At 32.9% G+C, this 16,696-nt stretch overlaps 1 protein-coding gene across 2 annotated transcripts in view; it reads right to left on the bottom strand.

Annotated features, from left to right (window-relative positions):
- Positions 1 to 358: 358 nt before the first annotated feature.
- The window catches only part of TINAG (tubulointerstitial nephritis antigen), an 88,766-nt gene continuing 72,428 nt past the window's right edge, over positions 359 to 16,696 (bottom strand). For both annotated transcript variants that reach the window (XM_088024347.1, XM_028097845.2), the window contains exons 10-11: positions 16,339 to 16,384; positions 359 to 493 (exon numbers count right to left, since the gene is read on the bottom strand). In XM_088024347.1, the coding sequence (XP_087880473.1) occupies positions 359 to 493; positions 16,339 to 16,384 (181 nt within the window). The remainder of the gene's footprint in view (positions 494 to 16,338; positions 16,385 to 16,696) is intronic.

Genomic DNA, 16,696 nt, shown 5'->3' on the forward strand with positions numbered 1-16,696 from the left:
GTTAAAGACAGAAACTACTACATTTCTACAAAGGAATGCCATGAACTTTTATGACAAGTACTGTCACACTTTTGTGAACTATCAAAGTCAAAAAGGACATTATTATGAGAGAAAAAGAAAGACAACCAGAGAACTTTAAAGGCATTTAGCTACTCTGCTGTCCTCTATTAGTGTTTTTATATGTCCAGTGATATAAAGGAAGCAGAAGCATGGAGCCTGGGGTGAAACAGGAAAACAGGCACATTATAATAACAAGGTGAAGAGACAAAGATTCCACTGTCACAGAGAACTTCACATTGCTTAATTTCAATTTACGGGGTTACTTAAATGTATGGCCTTATGAAAATTTAATGATATGTTATGGTTCATCTGAACTTGTCAGATGGCCCCAAGCTGCAATAATCAACTTTTCAATGTCAGATTCATTTACTCCTCGAAGAATCCTGAAATAGCCATTCTCTCCCCATGACTTTCCCCAGGAATTGGCAGCAATCTGTAGAAAAAAAAAAAAAAATTAGAAAAGCTGAGTATCATAGTTGGATATTTAATCCTGACTGTAAAAACACAGGGAACTCATATGTAGCTTTAAATGCTTTTAACTTATTATAGATCATAATTATTAAGAGCCTAAATATTTTCTAAATAAGAATAAAACAGTTCTATTATTTATCAGTTACAATAATATGCATGCATACTCAAGTTCACAATAACCAGAACTGATATAAAACCTTTCAGTTCCCAAGCATACAATGGTAATATATGTATGAGAGTTTGAAATACCACATCAAAAGCTGATACACAAGCTGCAATTATAGTGTCTCCTACATGACTGACTCTGTGCTAGGCACCAGAGGAACACAGATAAATAATATATTATCCACTGTTCAGGGAGCTAACGGTCTAATGAAGGACAACAAACATAAGTCAAGGACTAAGGTAAAACTATGCACAGGGAGCTACTGAAGACACCTGAGGGGCATCTCATGGTTCAGGAAAGTTGTCATGAAAGAGGTGCCACATGGGGTGCATATTAAAGCCTGGGAATAAATTAACCAGATAAAAAGAGGAGGAAAGGAAATCAGGTAAAAGAAAACAGTAAAAGCATAAACAGCAAAGCACGGAGCAGCATGAAACACTGAAATGAAGCAATGTAATTATTATAATTAGATCATAGAACAGAGGCAGGTTGGTAGGTTATGAGGCTGAAAGGAAGTTAAGGAAATACATACTGAGAAAATAATGGTGAAAATGATGACAAGTTGTTGAGTTTCTTCCAGCAGGAGAGCAGGGTGGACAAATTTATATTTGATTACATTACTCTGTGTGAAACAAGAAGGATGGATTTAAGAGGGTAAACACAAGAGGCAGGGAGACTAGCTAGTAAACTTGTAATAATCAAGTCAGATGTCTTAACAGGTACAGGGAAACTAGGAAGAGAAATAGGGAAAGTATTTGAGAAATATTCAGCATAAATTCAGTAAGAATGAAACATTTTCTTTCTACTTTTATTTTTAATTTTAAAATATGAGTATGATTAGAAAGTTAGACTAGGTTCAGAATGTCTCCTGGGGTTTAGAGCTTGAGTGAGTAAGTCTTTGGGGCAGGAGGGGGGGAGATAGCAAAAGCATTAATGGAGTACATAAGAATATCATGAAGGCCAGAAGGGAGTTATTTGACCACAACTAAATATAATAGAAACAGCCCTGAAGAATATATACCCAGAAATGGAATTGTTGAATCAATGGTAGTTCTAATTTTAATTTTCTGAGGAATCTCCATACTGTTTTCCACAACAAGTGCACCAGTTTGTATTCCCACCAGCAGTGCACTAGGCTTCCCTTTTCTTTACATCCTTGCCAACACTTGTTTTCTCCTGCCTTTTTGATACTAGCATTCTAACAGGTGTGAAGTAATATTTCCCTGTGGTTTTGATTTACATTTCCCTGATGGTTAATAATATTGAGTACATTTTCATGTAACTATTGGCCATTTGTATTATTTTCCGGGGGAGGGGAAATGTCTATTCATGGCATTTGCCCATTTTTTAATTGGATTATGTGTGGTTTTTGCTATTGAGCTGCATGAGTTCCTTATATATTTTGGACATTAAACCCTTATCAGATAGATTGTAAATATTTTCTCCCATGCTGGTGGTTGCCTTTTTATTTTGCTGATTGTTTTCCTAGGCAGAAGCCTTTTAGTGTGGTGTAGTTCCACTTGTTGATTTTTGCTTTTGTCTTGGCATCTCTGGTGTCATACCCAAACAATATTTGCAAAGATCAATATCAGGGAGATTTTGCCCAGTGTTTTCTTCCTGTATCTTTGCAATTTCTGGGCTTATATTTAAGTCTTTAATCTACTTTGAGTTAATTTTTTGTGAATGGTGTAAGATAGGATACCAATTCCATTCTTCTGCATGTGGTTGAACAGTTTTCTCAACACCAGTTATTGAAAGACTATCCTTTCTCCATTGCCTCTTCTTGGCTCCTTTGTCAAATATTAGTTGATTATATATATGTGGGTTTATTTCAGGGTTCTCAATCCTGTTCTTTTGGTCTGTGTGTCTATCTTTATGACAGTTACACTGTTCTATTATAACTTTGTGATAAAATTTGAAATCAGGAATTGTCCAGCTTTGTTCTTCCTCAGGATTACTATGGCTGTTCAGGGTCTGTTGTGTTTCCATACAAATTTTAGGATATTTTTCACTTTTGTGAAAATTGTCATTGGAATTTTGAGAGGAATTTTATTGAATTTTAGACGGTTTTGCATAGTATGGACATTTTAACAATATTAATTTTTCTGATCCATGAACATGGGATATCACTCCATTTATTTGTATCTTCTTCAATTTCTTTTATTAATTTCTTATAATTTTTATCATTCAGATCTTTCCTATCCTTGGTAAAATTTATGCTAAGTATACATTTTTTATTGTATTATAAATGAATTATTTTTTTCAAATGATTTACTGTTTGTGTATAGAAATGCAACGGATCAGGGTACCTGGGTGGCTCAGTCCGTTAAGTGTCTGACTCTTGATTTCAGTTCAGGTCATGATCTCAGCTCAGTTCAGGTTGTGAGATCAAGCTCCACACTGGGCATGGAGCCTTGCTTAGGATTCTCTCTCTCCTTCTCCCTCTGCCCCTCCTCTCCCCACCCCCCCCGCTCGTACACACACTCGAGAGAGAGAGAGAGAGAGAGAAAGAAAGAAAGAAAGAAAGAAAGAAAGAAAGAAAGAAAGAAAGAAAGAAAGAAAGAAAGAAAGAAAGAAAGAAAGAAAGAAAGAAAGAAAAAGAAAAAAAGGGAGAAAGAAAGAAAGAGATACAACTGATTTTTGTTTGTTGATTTTGTAACTTGCCACTTTGTTATTAGTTCTAATAGATTTTTGGTGGAGTGTTAAGGTTTATGTATATATAATCACATAATCTGCAGAGACAATTTACTTCTTCCATTCTGATTTGGATGCCTTTCATTTCTTTCTCTTGTCTAATTGCTCTTTCTAGGACTTTCAGTACTATGAGGAGGCACTCTTATTTTATTGCTGATCTTAGAGAGAAATCTTTCAATCTTTCACTATTGAATATGATGTTTACTCTGTTTGTCATATAAGGCCTTTATTATGCTAAGGTATACTCCTTCTAAACTCAATTTTTGAGAGTTTTTAACCACTAAAAGATGATGAATTTTGTCAAATGCTTTGTCTATATCTAGTGATATGATCATATAATTTTTATATTTCATTGTATTAGTGCAGTGTATCACACTTATTGATTTGCCTATGTAGCCAGACATAAATCCCTTTGATCAGGATTATGATCATTTTAATGTACTGTTGAATTCATTTTGCTAGTATTGTTTGGAAATTTTTGAATATTTATTCATTAGGGATATCTTCTTTTCTTCTAGTGTCCTTTTCTGGTTTTGATATCAGGGTAATGCCAGCCTTGTGAAATGCATTTGGGAGTGTTCCCTCCTCTTCAAATTTTTGGAAAAGTTTCAGAAGGATTTCGTGTTAATTTTTTAATGTTTTTATTTAAATTCCAGTTGTTTAACATACAGTGTAATATTAGCTTCCGGTGCAAAATATAGTGATTCAACAATTCCATAGAACACCTGGTGCTCATCACAACAAGTGCATTCCTTCATCCCCATCAACTATTTCATCTATCCTCCCACCCACATCCCTTCTGGTAACATAGTTCAGAGTCTGTTTCTTGGTTTGCCTCCCTCTTTTTATTTCCTCTTTGTTCATTTGTTTTGCTTCTTAAATTTCACACTTGAATGAAATGGTATTTGTCTTTCTCTGACTGACTTATTTCACTTAGCATAATACTCTCTAGTTCCATCCATATCATTGCAAATGGCAAGATTTTCTTTTTTATGGCTGAGTAATAATCTTTTGTATACATATACACCATGTTTTCTTTATCCATCAGTCTTTGGACACTTGGGCTGTTTCCATAATTTGGAACTTGTAGGTAATGCTGCTATAAACACTGAGCTGCATGTATCCCTCTGAATTAGTATTTTTTGTATTCTTTGGGTAAATACTTAGTAGTGCAATTGATGAATCATAGGGTAGTTCTATTTTAACTTTTTGAGGAACCTCCATACTGTTTTCCAGAGTGGCAGGACAAGTTTGTATTGCCACCAACAGTGCAAGAGGGTTCCCCTTTCTCCACAACCTCACCTACACCTGTTGTTTCTTGTGTTGCTGATTTTAGCCATTCTGACAAGTGTGAGGTGATATCTCATTGTAGTTTTGATTTGTATTTCCCTGATGATGAGTGAGGTTCAGCATCTTTTCATGTGTCTGTTGGCCATCTGCATGTCTTCTTTGGAAGAATGTCTATTAATGTCTTCTGCCCATTTTTAATAGGATTATTATTCATTTTTTGGGGTGTTGAGTGTTTAAGTTCTTTATATATTTTGGACACTAACCCTTTAGCAGATATGTCATTTGCAAATATCTTCTCCCATTCCATAGGTTGCCTTTTAGATTTGATGATTGTTTCCTTTGTTATACAGAACCTTTTTTATTTTGATGAAGTCCCAATAGTTTATTTTTACTTTTGTTTCCTTTGCCTTCCCTTCCCTTCTAGACCCATATCTAGAAAGAAGTTGCTACAGTTGATGTAAAGAGGTTACTGCCTGTGTTCTCCTCTAGGAGTTTTATGGTTTCAATCTCACATTTAGGTCTTTCATCCATTTTGAATTTATTTTTGTGGATGGTGTAAGAAACTGGTCCAGTTTCATTCTTCTGCATGTTGCTGTCCAGTTTTAGCAACACCATTTGTTGAAGAGACTGTCTTTTTCCCATTGGATATTCTTTCCTCCTTTGTTGAAGATTAGTTTACCACATAGTTGTGGGTTCATTTCTGCGTTTTCTATTCTGTTCCATTTATCTGTGTGTCTATTTTTGTGCCAGTACCATAAGTGTTTTGATCCCTACCACTTAGTAGCATAACTCGAAGTTCAAAATTGTTATATCTCCAGCCTTGCTTTTCTTTTTCAAGGTTGCTGTGGCTATTCAGGGTCTTCTGTGGTTCCATACAAATTTGAGAATTGTTTATTCTAGCTCTGTGAAAAATGCTGGTGGTATTTTGATAGGGATTGCATTAAATGTGTAGATTGTTTTGGGTAGTATAGACATTTTAACAATATTTATTCTTGTAACCCATGAGCAGGGACTGTTTTTCCATTTCTTTGTGTGATCTTCAATTACTTTCATCAGTATTTTATAGTTTTTAGAGTACAGGTCTTTCACCTCTTTGGATAGTTTTATTCCTAGGTAGCTTATTGTTTTTAGTGCAATTGTAAATTGATTCCTTAATTTATCTTTCTGCTGCTTCACTATTGGTGTATAGAAATACAAGAGATTTGCATACATTGATTTCATATCCTGAAACTCACTGAATTTGTTTATCAGTTCTAGCAGTTTCTTGGTGGAGTCTTTCATATAAACTACCAAAATTGAAATCAGAAGAAATAGAAAATTCGAACAGATCAATAACAAGCAAAGAAATTGAAGCAGTAATCAAATATCTCTCAACAGATAAAGTCCAGGGCCAGATGGCTTCAAAGGCAAATTCTACCAAACATTTAAAGAAGAGTTAATACCTATTCTTCTCAAACCATTCCAAGAAAAAAAAAATAGAAAAGGAAGGAAAACTTCCCAATTCATTCTATGAAGCCAACATTACCCTGATACCAAAACCAGATAAAGACTCCACTAAAAAAGAACTACAGGCCAATATCCCTGTTGAACATGGATGCAAAAATTCTCAATAAAATACCAGCAAACTGTATCCAACTATACATTAAAAAAAAATCATTCACCATGATTGAGATTTATTCCTATGTTGCAAGGGTGGTTCAACATTTATAAATCAATGTGATATACTACATTAATAAAGAATAAGAACCATATCATCCTCTCAATAGATGCAGAAAAAGCATTTGACAAAGTACAATATTCATTCTTGATAACAACCCTCAACAAAGCATGGATATACAGAATATAACTCAACATCAAAAGGCCATATATGAAAAACCCACAGCTAATATCATCCCTAATGGGGAAAAATTGAGAGCTTTTCCTCTACAATTAGGAACAAGACAGGAATGTCCACTCTTACCCCTGTCATGTAACATAGTACTGGAAGTCCTGGCTTCAGCAGACTACCAAAAAAAAAAAAAGGCATCCAAATAAGCAAGGAAAAAGTCACACTTTTACTATTTGCAGATGACATGGTACTCTATACAGAGAACCCAAAAGATTCCACCTAAAAACTGCTAGAACTGATGTTAATTTTTATTTAAATATTAGGTAGAAAATCACCAGTAAAACCATTTGGTCCTGTGCTTCTTTGTTGGAAGGTTTTTAATACAATCTTTTCACTCCTTATTGGTCTGTTCAGATTCCCTATTTCTTAATAATTCAGTTTTATAGGTTGTATTCTTCCAAGAATTTACCCATTTTTTTCTAGGTTACCCAGTTTGTTGGTATATAGGTGTTCATAGCAGTCTATTATGATCCTTTATATTCGTCGTGATGTCTCCTGTTTTATTTCTGATTTTTACTTATTTTAGTCTTCTCTCCTATTTCTTAGCCTGCCTAAGGATTTGTCAATCCTGTTTGTTTAAAAAAAAAAAAAAAAAAAGTTCTTACTTTTGTTATTTTATATTGACTTTCTGGCCTCTTTTTCATTTATTGCTACTTTGATGTATATTATTTTCTTCCTTCTACGAACTTTAGGTTTAGTTTGTTCTTTTGCTAGTTGATTGAGGTATAAAATTATTTATTTGTGATCACTCTTCTTTCTTAATGTAGGCATTTAATGCTGTAAAATTTCTTCTTATAACTGTTTTTGCTGCATTCTATAGATTTTAATATGTTGTCTTTCCATTTTTATTTATTTCAAGATCCTTATTAATTTCTCCTTTGAGTGAGTGCTTGTTTGATCCATTGATTTTTCACAAATATGTTTTTTTCAGAAATAATTTCCACACATCTCTGAATCTTCCAGTTTTTTTCTTGTTATTGATTTCTAGTTCCATATAATTGTGGTCAGAAAAAATACTTGGTGTGATTTCAATCTTTCATTTGCTAAGACTTGTTTTGTGACTCAATATATGATCCACCTAGAGAATGTTCTGTGTGGGCTTGTGAAGAATGTGTTTTATGCTGCTCTTGGGTGGAATGTTCAGTATATGTTAGAGCCATTGGTCTAACATATAGTTAAAATCCAGGGTTTCCTTATTGAATTTCTGTCTGATTAATCTGTCCATTGTTCATAGTGGAGTGCCGAAGGCTTCTACTGTTATTGTATTGTCTATTTCTCTCTTCAGATCTGTAAATATTTGCTTAATTTATTTGAGTGTTCCATTGTTGTGTGCATAGCTTATATCCACTCGATGAATTGATCCCCTTTTTGTTATAAAAACCTACTTTTCTCTACAATTTCTTACTTAAAATATGTTTTATCTGATATGAATATAGCTACCCCTGTTCTCCTATGTTTTCCATTTGTATGCAATATCTTTCTCCTCCTTTCACTTTGAGCCTATGTGCGTCCTTAAAGCTGAAATGAGTCTCTTGTAGACAGCATACAGCTGGGTCTTGTTTTTTAATCCATTCAGCCACTCTGTGCCTTTTGATTAGAGAATATAGTCATTTACATTTAAATTACTGATAAGTAAAAACTTAATGCTATCTTAATATTTTCTGGCAGTTTTGTAGTTCCCTGTTTCTTTGTCATCTTTTGCTATCTTTCTTATGCATTATGATTTTCCATAGTGGTATGCTTTAATTCCTTTCCTTTTTTTTTTAATTTTTTATTGTTATGTTAATCACCATATATTACATCATTAGTTTTTGGTGCAGTGTTCCATGATTCATTGTTTGTTCATAACACCCAGTGCTCCATGCAGAACGTGCCCTCCTCAATACCCATCACCAGGTTAACCCATCCCCCTACCCCCCTCCCCTCTAGAACCCTCAGTTTGTTTTTCAGAGTCCATCATCTCTCATGGTTCGTCTCCCCCTCTGACATACTCCCCTTTTCTTCCTCTCCTGTTATCTTCTTCTTTTTCTTTTTTCTTAAAATATGAGCGCTGTGAATTGTGCAAGACTGTTGAATCACAGATCTGTACTTCTGAAACAAATAACGCAACAAATAATTCCTTTCCTTTTAACCTCTGTGAATCTACTGAAGGTTTTTGTTTTGTGGTTACCACAACACATATAAAATATCTTATATATATAACAGTCTATTTTATATTGATAACAACTTAACTTTGATCATATGCAAAACTCTATGCTTTTACTCCATACATAATTTATGTATTTGATGTCATAATTTACTTCTTTTTATACTGACCCTTTGCCTTCCTAATCAGTCCTGACATCATAAAGGAGCGCTTTCAAAACTGTGTCTAAAATTATGACTTCAATTTACCACTTCAAGGATAGAATGCCCTTAAATTAGCTAGAAATGAGACAGCAACAAAGTGTGTGGGAGTTTTAGCAACAATGAACTAAACTGAATTCTGATTTCTAAACTTTTTATTCAGTTCCAATATGTATACTTCCAAAGATAAGAAGTTAAATAAAATTAGTCATAACTTAAGATGAACTATCAAAGATAATATTTTTAAATTCTTGTAACTATGATATGTAGCACTGTACCTATTCTCATTTAGATGTCTGAAAATTATTACTACCCACATTTCATAATTAGATCTTTGGTAAAATCAGAAGATTATGTGATGCTTTTATAAGCAAATGCAAATTTATGTACTAATGAGAGCTAACCCTACAGGTTTGCAAAAAAAATACATTATAAATTATAAAGAGCACCACTTAGTAAATCAGCATTAATGAAATGCACCTCAGAATATGTGTTTTGTTTATTAATCTTATTCTTCCAACTGTTATTTCTTCCATTCCCTCACCAATTTTTTGTTGTTTCTTCCAAATGCCTGAATTTTTAAAAATCTAATTATAAAGGAATGGGTAAAAATGTAGGGAAGAAATTTTCTAAAGATTTAAATTTCTCAAGATTTTTAAATCTTCTTTTGAGATATATAGTACAGTCACATGTATAAAATATATTAATAATAAGTGCACAGTTTAGTGAGTTTATACACATGTTTATGAGGTTCATGCCTATGTAACCTCCATGTAGATCAAGACAAAAACCCATTTCTAGAATTCCAGGTCTAACATGTTCCCTCCCTGTCAATATCTACTTTCCTATCTATATCAGTTCTTCCTGGAATTGATGTTTTTAATAATGCAGTAATGCATTCTTTTATTCAATAAATAAATATATATGTTGTAGCATATATAACTAATTTATTATTTTTAATTGCTGTGTATTTTTTATTATATAACTGTACCACAATTTTTTTATCCATTCTCCTGTTGATAAACACAATGAACATAAGTAGTTGTACCATCTATATATTTAACAGTAGAATGAAAGTTCTGTTACTCCATATTCTTACCCATATTTGGTAATATCAATCCTTTTAATTTAAGCCAATCTAGTGAATGTGTGATATCTCACTGTGGTTTTAATTGGCATTTGCTGGACAGCTAATCATGTTGAACACCTTTTCATATATTGGCTTGCCATTTGGATTTCTTCATTTGTGAAGTTCAAATCTGTTGTCCAGTATTGTTATTGAGCTATTGTTATTTATTTTTTCTTTCTTCCAGTATATTAGTAAGAATTTTATATATTCTACATGTGAGTCCTTGCCATGTAGATAGATAGATGATAGGTAGATGGATAGATGATTGATCGATAGATAGATGATAGATAATATCTGTTTGTTTTACCTTTTCTATCACATAATGCTGTCTTCTGATAGTTTTTATTTTAATGCAGTCTGATCTTTTTTCTTATAAAATTTATTCATTTTCTGTGCAGTTTAAGAAAGCTGTGCCTAATTGATATTAACATATTTGTATAAGTTTTCTTCTACAGGTTTTATTATTTTGCAATCACACTTCAGTCTGCTCCATTTCAAGTTAGTTTTGCATGTATTTTGTGAGTTAGAGGTCAAGGTTCAGGGTTTTTTTTCCATATGAAAAGAAAGTTGCTGTAGCTAAGGCATTGATAAACTATGGCTCATGGACAAATCTGGTCAGTAACATTTGGTACAGATCATGAGTTGAGTGTTTTGTTTTGATTTTTTTCCCTTAAAGAGTTGTAAAACAACTAAAATAGAATATGTAACAGAGACTTGTTGTGACCCCCAAAATGTAAAGTATTTGCTACCTGGCCATTTACAGAAAACAAAACAAAACAAAACAAAAAACCCTGCTAACCTTGGTCTAGAGCTGTTTATTATAAAGAGTCTCCTTTCTCAATTGAAATTCAGTGGTTTCTTTGTTGTAAAACAAGTGACCATATCCTGTGCATTAAATCCAGATTATCTGTTTTGTGATATCAGCCTATTCTTCTATTTTTTTGTTAATAAAATGATGTTTTTTCCAGTTGTATTGATATATAACTGACATGCATCAGTGTATATAAGTTTAAGGTGTAATAATGGTTTGACTTACATATATTGTGAAATGATTACTACAATAAGTTTAGTTAACATATATCACCTTATAAAGGTGAAATAAAGAGAAAAAGCAAAAAAAAAAAAAGAAAAAAAAAATCCTGATGAGAATGCTTAGGATTTACTGTCTTAACAACTTTCACACATATCATACAGCATTATTAATTACAGTTACCATGCTATAATATTATATCCTTAGTACTTATTTATCTTATAACTGGGAGTTTGTGCCTTTGACCACCTTTCTCCTACTCTTACTGCCATCAACCCCTAGCTCTATTAATCACAAATCTGATCTTTTTCTATGATTTTGAGGGTTTGTTTGTTTTAGTTAATATGCATAAGTGAGATCCTATAATATCTGTCTTTGTTTGACTTTACTTCACTTAGAATAATGCCCTCAAGTTTCATCCATGTTGTTGCAAATGGCAAGATTTCCTCCTTTCTGGCTGAATAGTATCCCATTGCACATATATATCACCACTTTTTTTTAATCCATTGATTGCTTTATAGACACTTAGTTCCATATCTTGGCTATTATAAATAATGCTGCTGTGAACATGAGGGTGCAAATATCTTTTCAAGTTAGTGGTTTCATTTCTTTTGGATATATTCCCAGAAATGGAATTGCTGGTTCACATGGTAGTTCTATTTTTAATGTTTTGAGGATCCTTCATAATGTCTTCTATAGTGGCTGTACCACTATATAATTCTGCCAACACTGCACAAGGATTTCCTTTCCTCCATATCCTTCCCAGCATTTATTATCTTTTGTCTTTTTGATGATGACCATTCTAACAGGCATGAGGTGATATCTCCTTGTGGCTCTGACTTACATTTCCCTAATGACTAGTGCTGTTGAGCATCTTTTCATGTACCTGTTGGCCATTTTTATGTCTTCCTTGGAGGTAAGTCTATTCAGATTCTTTGCTCATTTGTTAATCTCATTATTTGTTTTCTTGCTCCTGAATTGTAGGAGTTCCTTAAATATTTTGGATATTAAACCCTATTCAGAAATATGACTTACAAATATTTTCTCCATTCCATAGGTTGACTTTCATTTGTTACTTTTGTTTTTATTTTTGCTTTGCTATGTGGAAGTTTTTTAGTTTGATGTAGTCCCACTTGTTTATTTTTTTGTCACTTATGCCTTTGGTGACATATCCCAGAAGTCATCGCAAAGATCAATATTAGGGAGTGTTTCCCTGTTTTCTTCTAGGCGCTTTATAGTTTCAGGTCTTACGTTTAAATCTTTAATCCATTTTGAGTGAATTTTCTCAAGTGGTGTGAAATAGAGGTCCAATTTTATTCTTTTGCATGTGAATATCCAGTATTCTCAACATCATTTATTAAAGACTACCTTTCCCTAGCCAGCCATTAGTTAATGCTACTTTTTTCTGAGAGAAACCTACCCTTTTAAAAACTCTGGCTGTTTTAAAATTTTTTTCTTTATCTTTTATTTTAAGCTATTTGATTATGAAATTCCTGGGTGTGGTTTTCTTGATTTCTCTTTCATGGAGTTGATTGAGCTTTCTGAATCTTTGGGTTGATGTCCTTCAGTTTTGGAAAACTATTGGCCATCATGTTTTTAAATATTGATTCTGGCTCATTTTCTCTCTTTCTCTCTCCCTCCCTCAATCCTTCTGAGAATACAATTACATATATGTTAAATCATTTGATTGTGTTCTACCATTTGATTGTATTCACACTGTCTTGTATTTGCTTTTGTTTTTTCATTATGTTTTTCTCTGTGTACTACAAGTTGGATATATTTTATTGAATTTTATTTAAGACCACTAATTCTGTTTGCTATTTAACACATACAGTGAGTTCTTAATTTCAAACGTTGCACTCACAAATTCAATGATTCATATTTTAAATATATTTAAATCCTTTGTTAAAATTCTCCATCTTTGATCCTTTTTAAAATGTTTTTTACAATGATTATTTTAAAGCCTACATCTAAAGTATTATCTATTGCTTCTATTGATAGTTTTTCCCCTTAGTTATTGGTCACATTTTTCTGCTTCACATGTCTCATAATTTTTAAATGTATGCTGGATATGTTGCCCTACTAAATAGAGATTGACCTTGGTATTATTTTCCTAAGAAGGTTAGCCTTTTCTTCTGCTAAAGAAATACAGTGAGGGACTAATCACCTCAATTTGTGCAGAAACTAATCTGGGTCAGGGCTGGAGATAAGGCTTTGTTAAGCTCAATACAGACCTGATTTAAAAAGGTGGGGGGGGCTATGCCTATTATGTTTGTGTTTCAGGCTCTCTTCCAATGGGACTTCTCCTGTAGGTTCTTCAAGACTGCAGACTTCACTGCCTTTCATCACTCTCCTCAGCTACTCACCCTGTTCAAGCACTCAGTAAATATTCCATAGGAAGAGATGGCTGTGTGTTTCAGGTTCCTCTGTATTCGAATCCAGCTGGATTCTCTTTCTCTCAGAGGTCTCTCTCTCTCTCTCTCTGCATATTTCAAATGTAATCAGCTTGTGCCCAGCCCTACCGAATGCTCACAGGACAGAAAAACTTCTCCAGATTCAGGTTTCTCATTTCTTTAAAAATATGAGTTTGGAAAATTAATTCTGATGTTATTTTCAACTTATTTAGTGGAATATATGGCTTATTTTTATGTATTATATTTTACTTAGTAATGGAAGTCATCCATTTTTATTATAATTTACTATATTGTAGGCCTACTTGTAAATATTTTAAAACATTCATATATAATTGCGAGCAGATAAAACTTCTCTGAACTTTTCAGTGCTCTTGCAAAAAAAATTTAATCCCCTGACACACAAAAAGTGTATATGATATAGAGATAGAGAATATTTGCTTTCACTTCTGCCAGAAATATTTTATCTTCACATTCAATGAGAATTAGATCTGTAGCCATTTGTCTACTTAATTGATTTGATCCAAAAGGATAATAAAACTTCTCTTATCTCCCCAAGAGGGCCCAAGAGTCAGAAACCAGACAAGGTCTAAATTAAGCCCATGGTGCCAGGAGTACTGGAACATTATCTCCCATGGTATTTATATGTTTAAAAGGATGAAGTTCAGCATTTACAGACATTATCTGTGTTTATCTGGCCCTCAGAAAGACATACTTACATTCCTAAGAGTAAGGGTAAGAACACAAGACCCTTTCTATCCCATCTTAATGGATTTTTTTCCTCTCCTTGCAAGAAAGGAGGAGATTGCCTGTCTCTTATATAGATAGATGGAGAAAATCCACTGTTCTCTGTCCCTCATTTATGAGGTTTCAGGTGCTACCTTTATGGAAAAAGATTGTTGCCTCTTATCACTGCCAGACTAAAGTGTGAGGACCCATGTGGTGACATGTGGCTGTTGATCTGAATGTGAGCATCAGTTAAGCACTCTTTTCTTCTGACCCACGTTCTTTAATTCAAATGGGCTAACATCTCAGACCCTTCATAATTCTTGGCAAACCAGTAGTACTAGTTAAGGATTTCATATTTTAATTAAACCAAATATTAATTTTTATGTAAAATGAAAACTATTTTAGTGACTTGACTAAATTTTTCCTGAATGCACACATTAATGTTATTCATTCACTCATTCAACAAGTATTGTGCATATTCCCAATATGTACCAGGCACTTTGCTTTGTCCTTTGGATAGAGTGGTAAATAAGGCCAATATGATCCTGTCCCAAGATGATGATACAGTTAAGTGGAGAAAAAAATCAACCAAAGTGTGCAGCTTAAAAAAAATGGTAATTTTTAGTCTGATTCTCCTCCTTATCACTGACATTAAACAATTATCTAAATGAGTCACAACAGAAAGAAACCCTGCCTGTATGTCCATGAAATACAGTTTTCTTTGAAATTTTTTGACAAGTAGTAAGTTCAGAATTGATAGTAATTGCAACAAAAATAATTTAAAAGGATAGTATAGTATACATATATGTGTTGGATATATAAGAATGAGTAAGTTAGTGTATGTGTATGTATATATGTCTGTGTGTACACTACCCATGAGGCTCCAGGGTGGAAATGATGAGGTTGAAGATGAGAGGGTGACAGAAAGTTCTCTTGTGCACTTCCATTCATATTTACTCCACAAATAGCTATGAAGTGTTATATGCTAAAAACTGTTGTGAATTCAGTATCTTAATCAAAGAATTTGTTTTTGCCTCTAAATATTACATTATGAAATTGAATAACTGTTTAAACTCATTTAGTAGAAATCCCATACAGAAACTTAACTGTAGGGATTCAAAAAACATATCCCCTCCATAAATTATGAATTTTAACGATTGAGCATTAATGTTAATTACTGGCTACTGTAAGCTTCATCCTAATGAAGATAATGATATTTAAGAAAGCTCAGTTCAAATACAAAGAAGCATCATTCTATTTAAAACCAAATACCTCCATGTATCAACAAGATAGATATAAGGGGTAACCGCATATTTGGGTGATTGATTTTTGTGAGTGCCTTGTGAAGAAATCTAATTATCAAGAGTCACCCTGATGAGTTTCACTCCTAGTAGTTAATGTTTTATACGTTATAATATGCTCTCTACTGCATATATTCAAATTCAAATTTCATAATGAATATCATTACCTATTCATTCTATTTCTGCTTTTTTGCAGAAATTAAAACTAAAATTAAAATATACATAATATAAGACCTGGGACAATTCACCGAAGTTCATTGTAATTAACTGAATATTTGAGGTAATATGTTCCAGTCTTCTTTAAACTTTTTCTTACATTTAACTTTCTATAATTTTTTAGACTAGACATTGTTTCTTTCTCAGTGAAGAAACATGTATGTCATAATTGGCAAGAACAAAAATAAAACACTTTACCACTAGGAAATATTATATATACATATATAATATCAATATGTATAATTGATTGTAACATTACAAAGCCATCATCCATAGCAAAAAAAAAAATGGAAGAACACAAAACTGACATATGAGAGAAGTCTAACCATTAATACAGCTGATAACAAAATGTTTTCCTGGTGATTCTCACTTTGAAAAAAATACTGATTCTTCATTTATAATTTGAAATAAGAGGAGTAGAGAAAAACTATTACTATAACATAAATGATATAAATATATAATGATTTTTCTGCTGGAGGAAATACCATTATTATAAACAATATTACAGTGACTTAGGAAAGGACTAACACAAATCAGGAAGTAGAGACTCAGATGATTCTAAAATACTCACTTCACAGTAGAAAGTCAGTTGGAAAGAGTTACATACCCAGAATTTTTCTTTCTGCCCTTGTGCTCCTTTCAGTATTCCCCATCTACAAATAATAATAAAAAATATTGGCATGGTTAAAAATGTTTGATTTGAATCTTGATAAAATGTAAATTATTGCCAGAACTTTATCTTTTCTATTTTCCTTATGGCCTCATCCTGGTTTACTATGGAACTGTCATCATAGCTCTACAAAAATGTGCCTGTGCAGTTTTCTTTTTGACCATAATGTTATTCACTTGCTCAGAATATACTCATTTATGTCCAAATTGATTAAAGTCAAATTCATTTATTAAAGAAGATAAATTCTAGGACAACTGAGGTATGGAGGTTTTAAAGTACTTAAAGATGCCTCCCC

Source organism: Eumetopias jubatus, unplaced genomic scaffold (assembly GCF_037043125.1).
Source record: "Eumetopias jubatus isolate StellerSeaLion01/CBP00866 unplaced genomic scaffold, mEumJub1_p1.0 scaffold_6, whole genome shotgun sequence".
Taxonomy (NCBI): domain Eukaryota; kingdom Metazoa; phylum Chordata; class Mammalia; order Carnivora; family Otariidae; genus Eumetopias; species Eumetopias jubatus.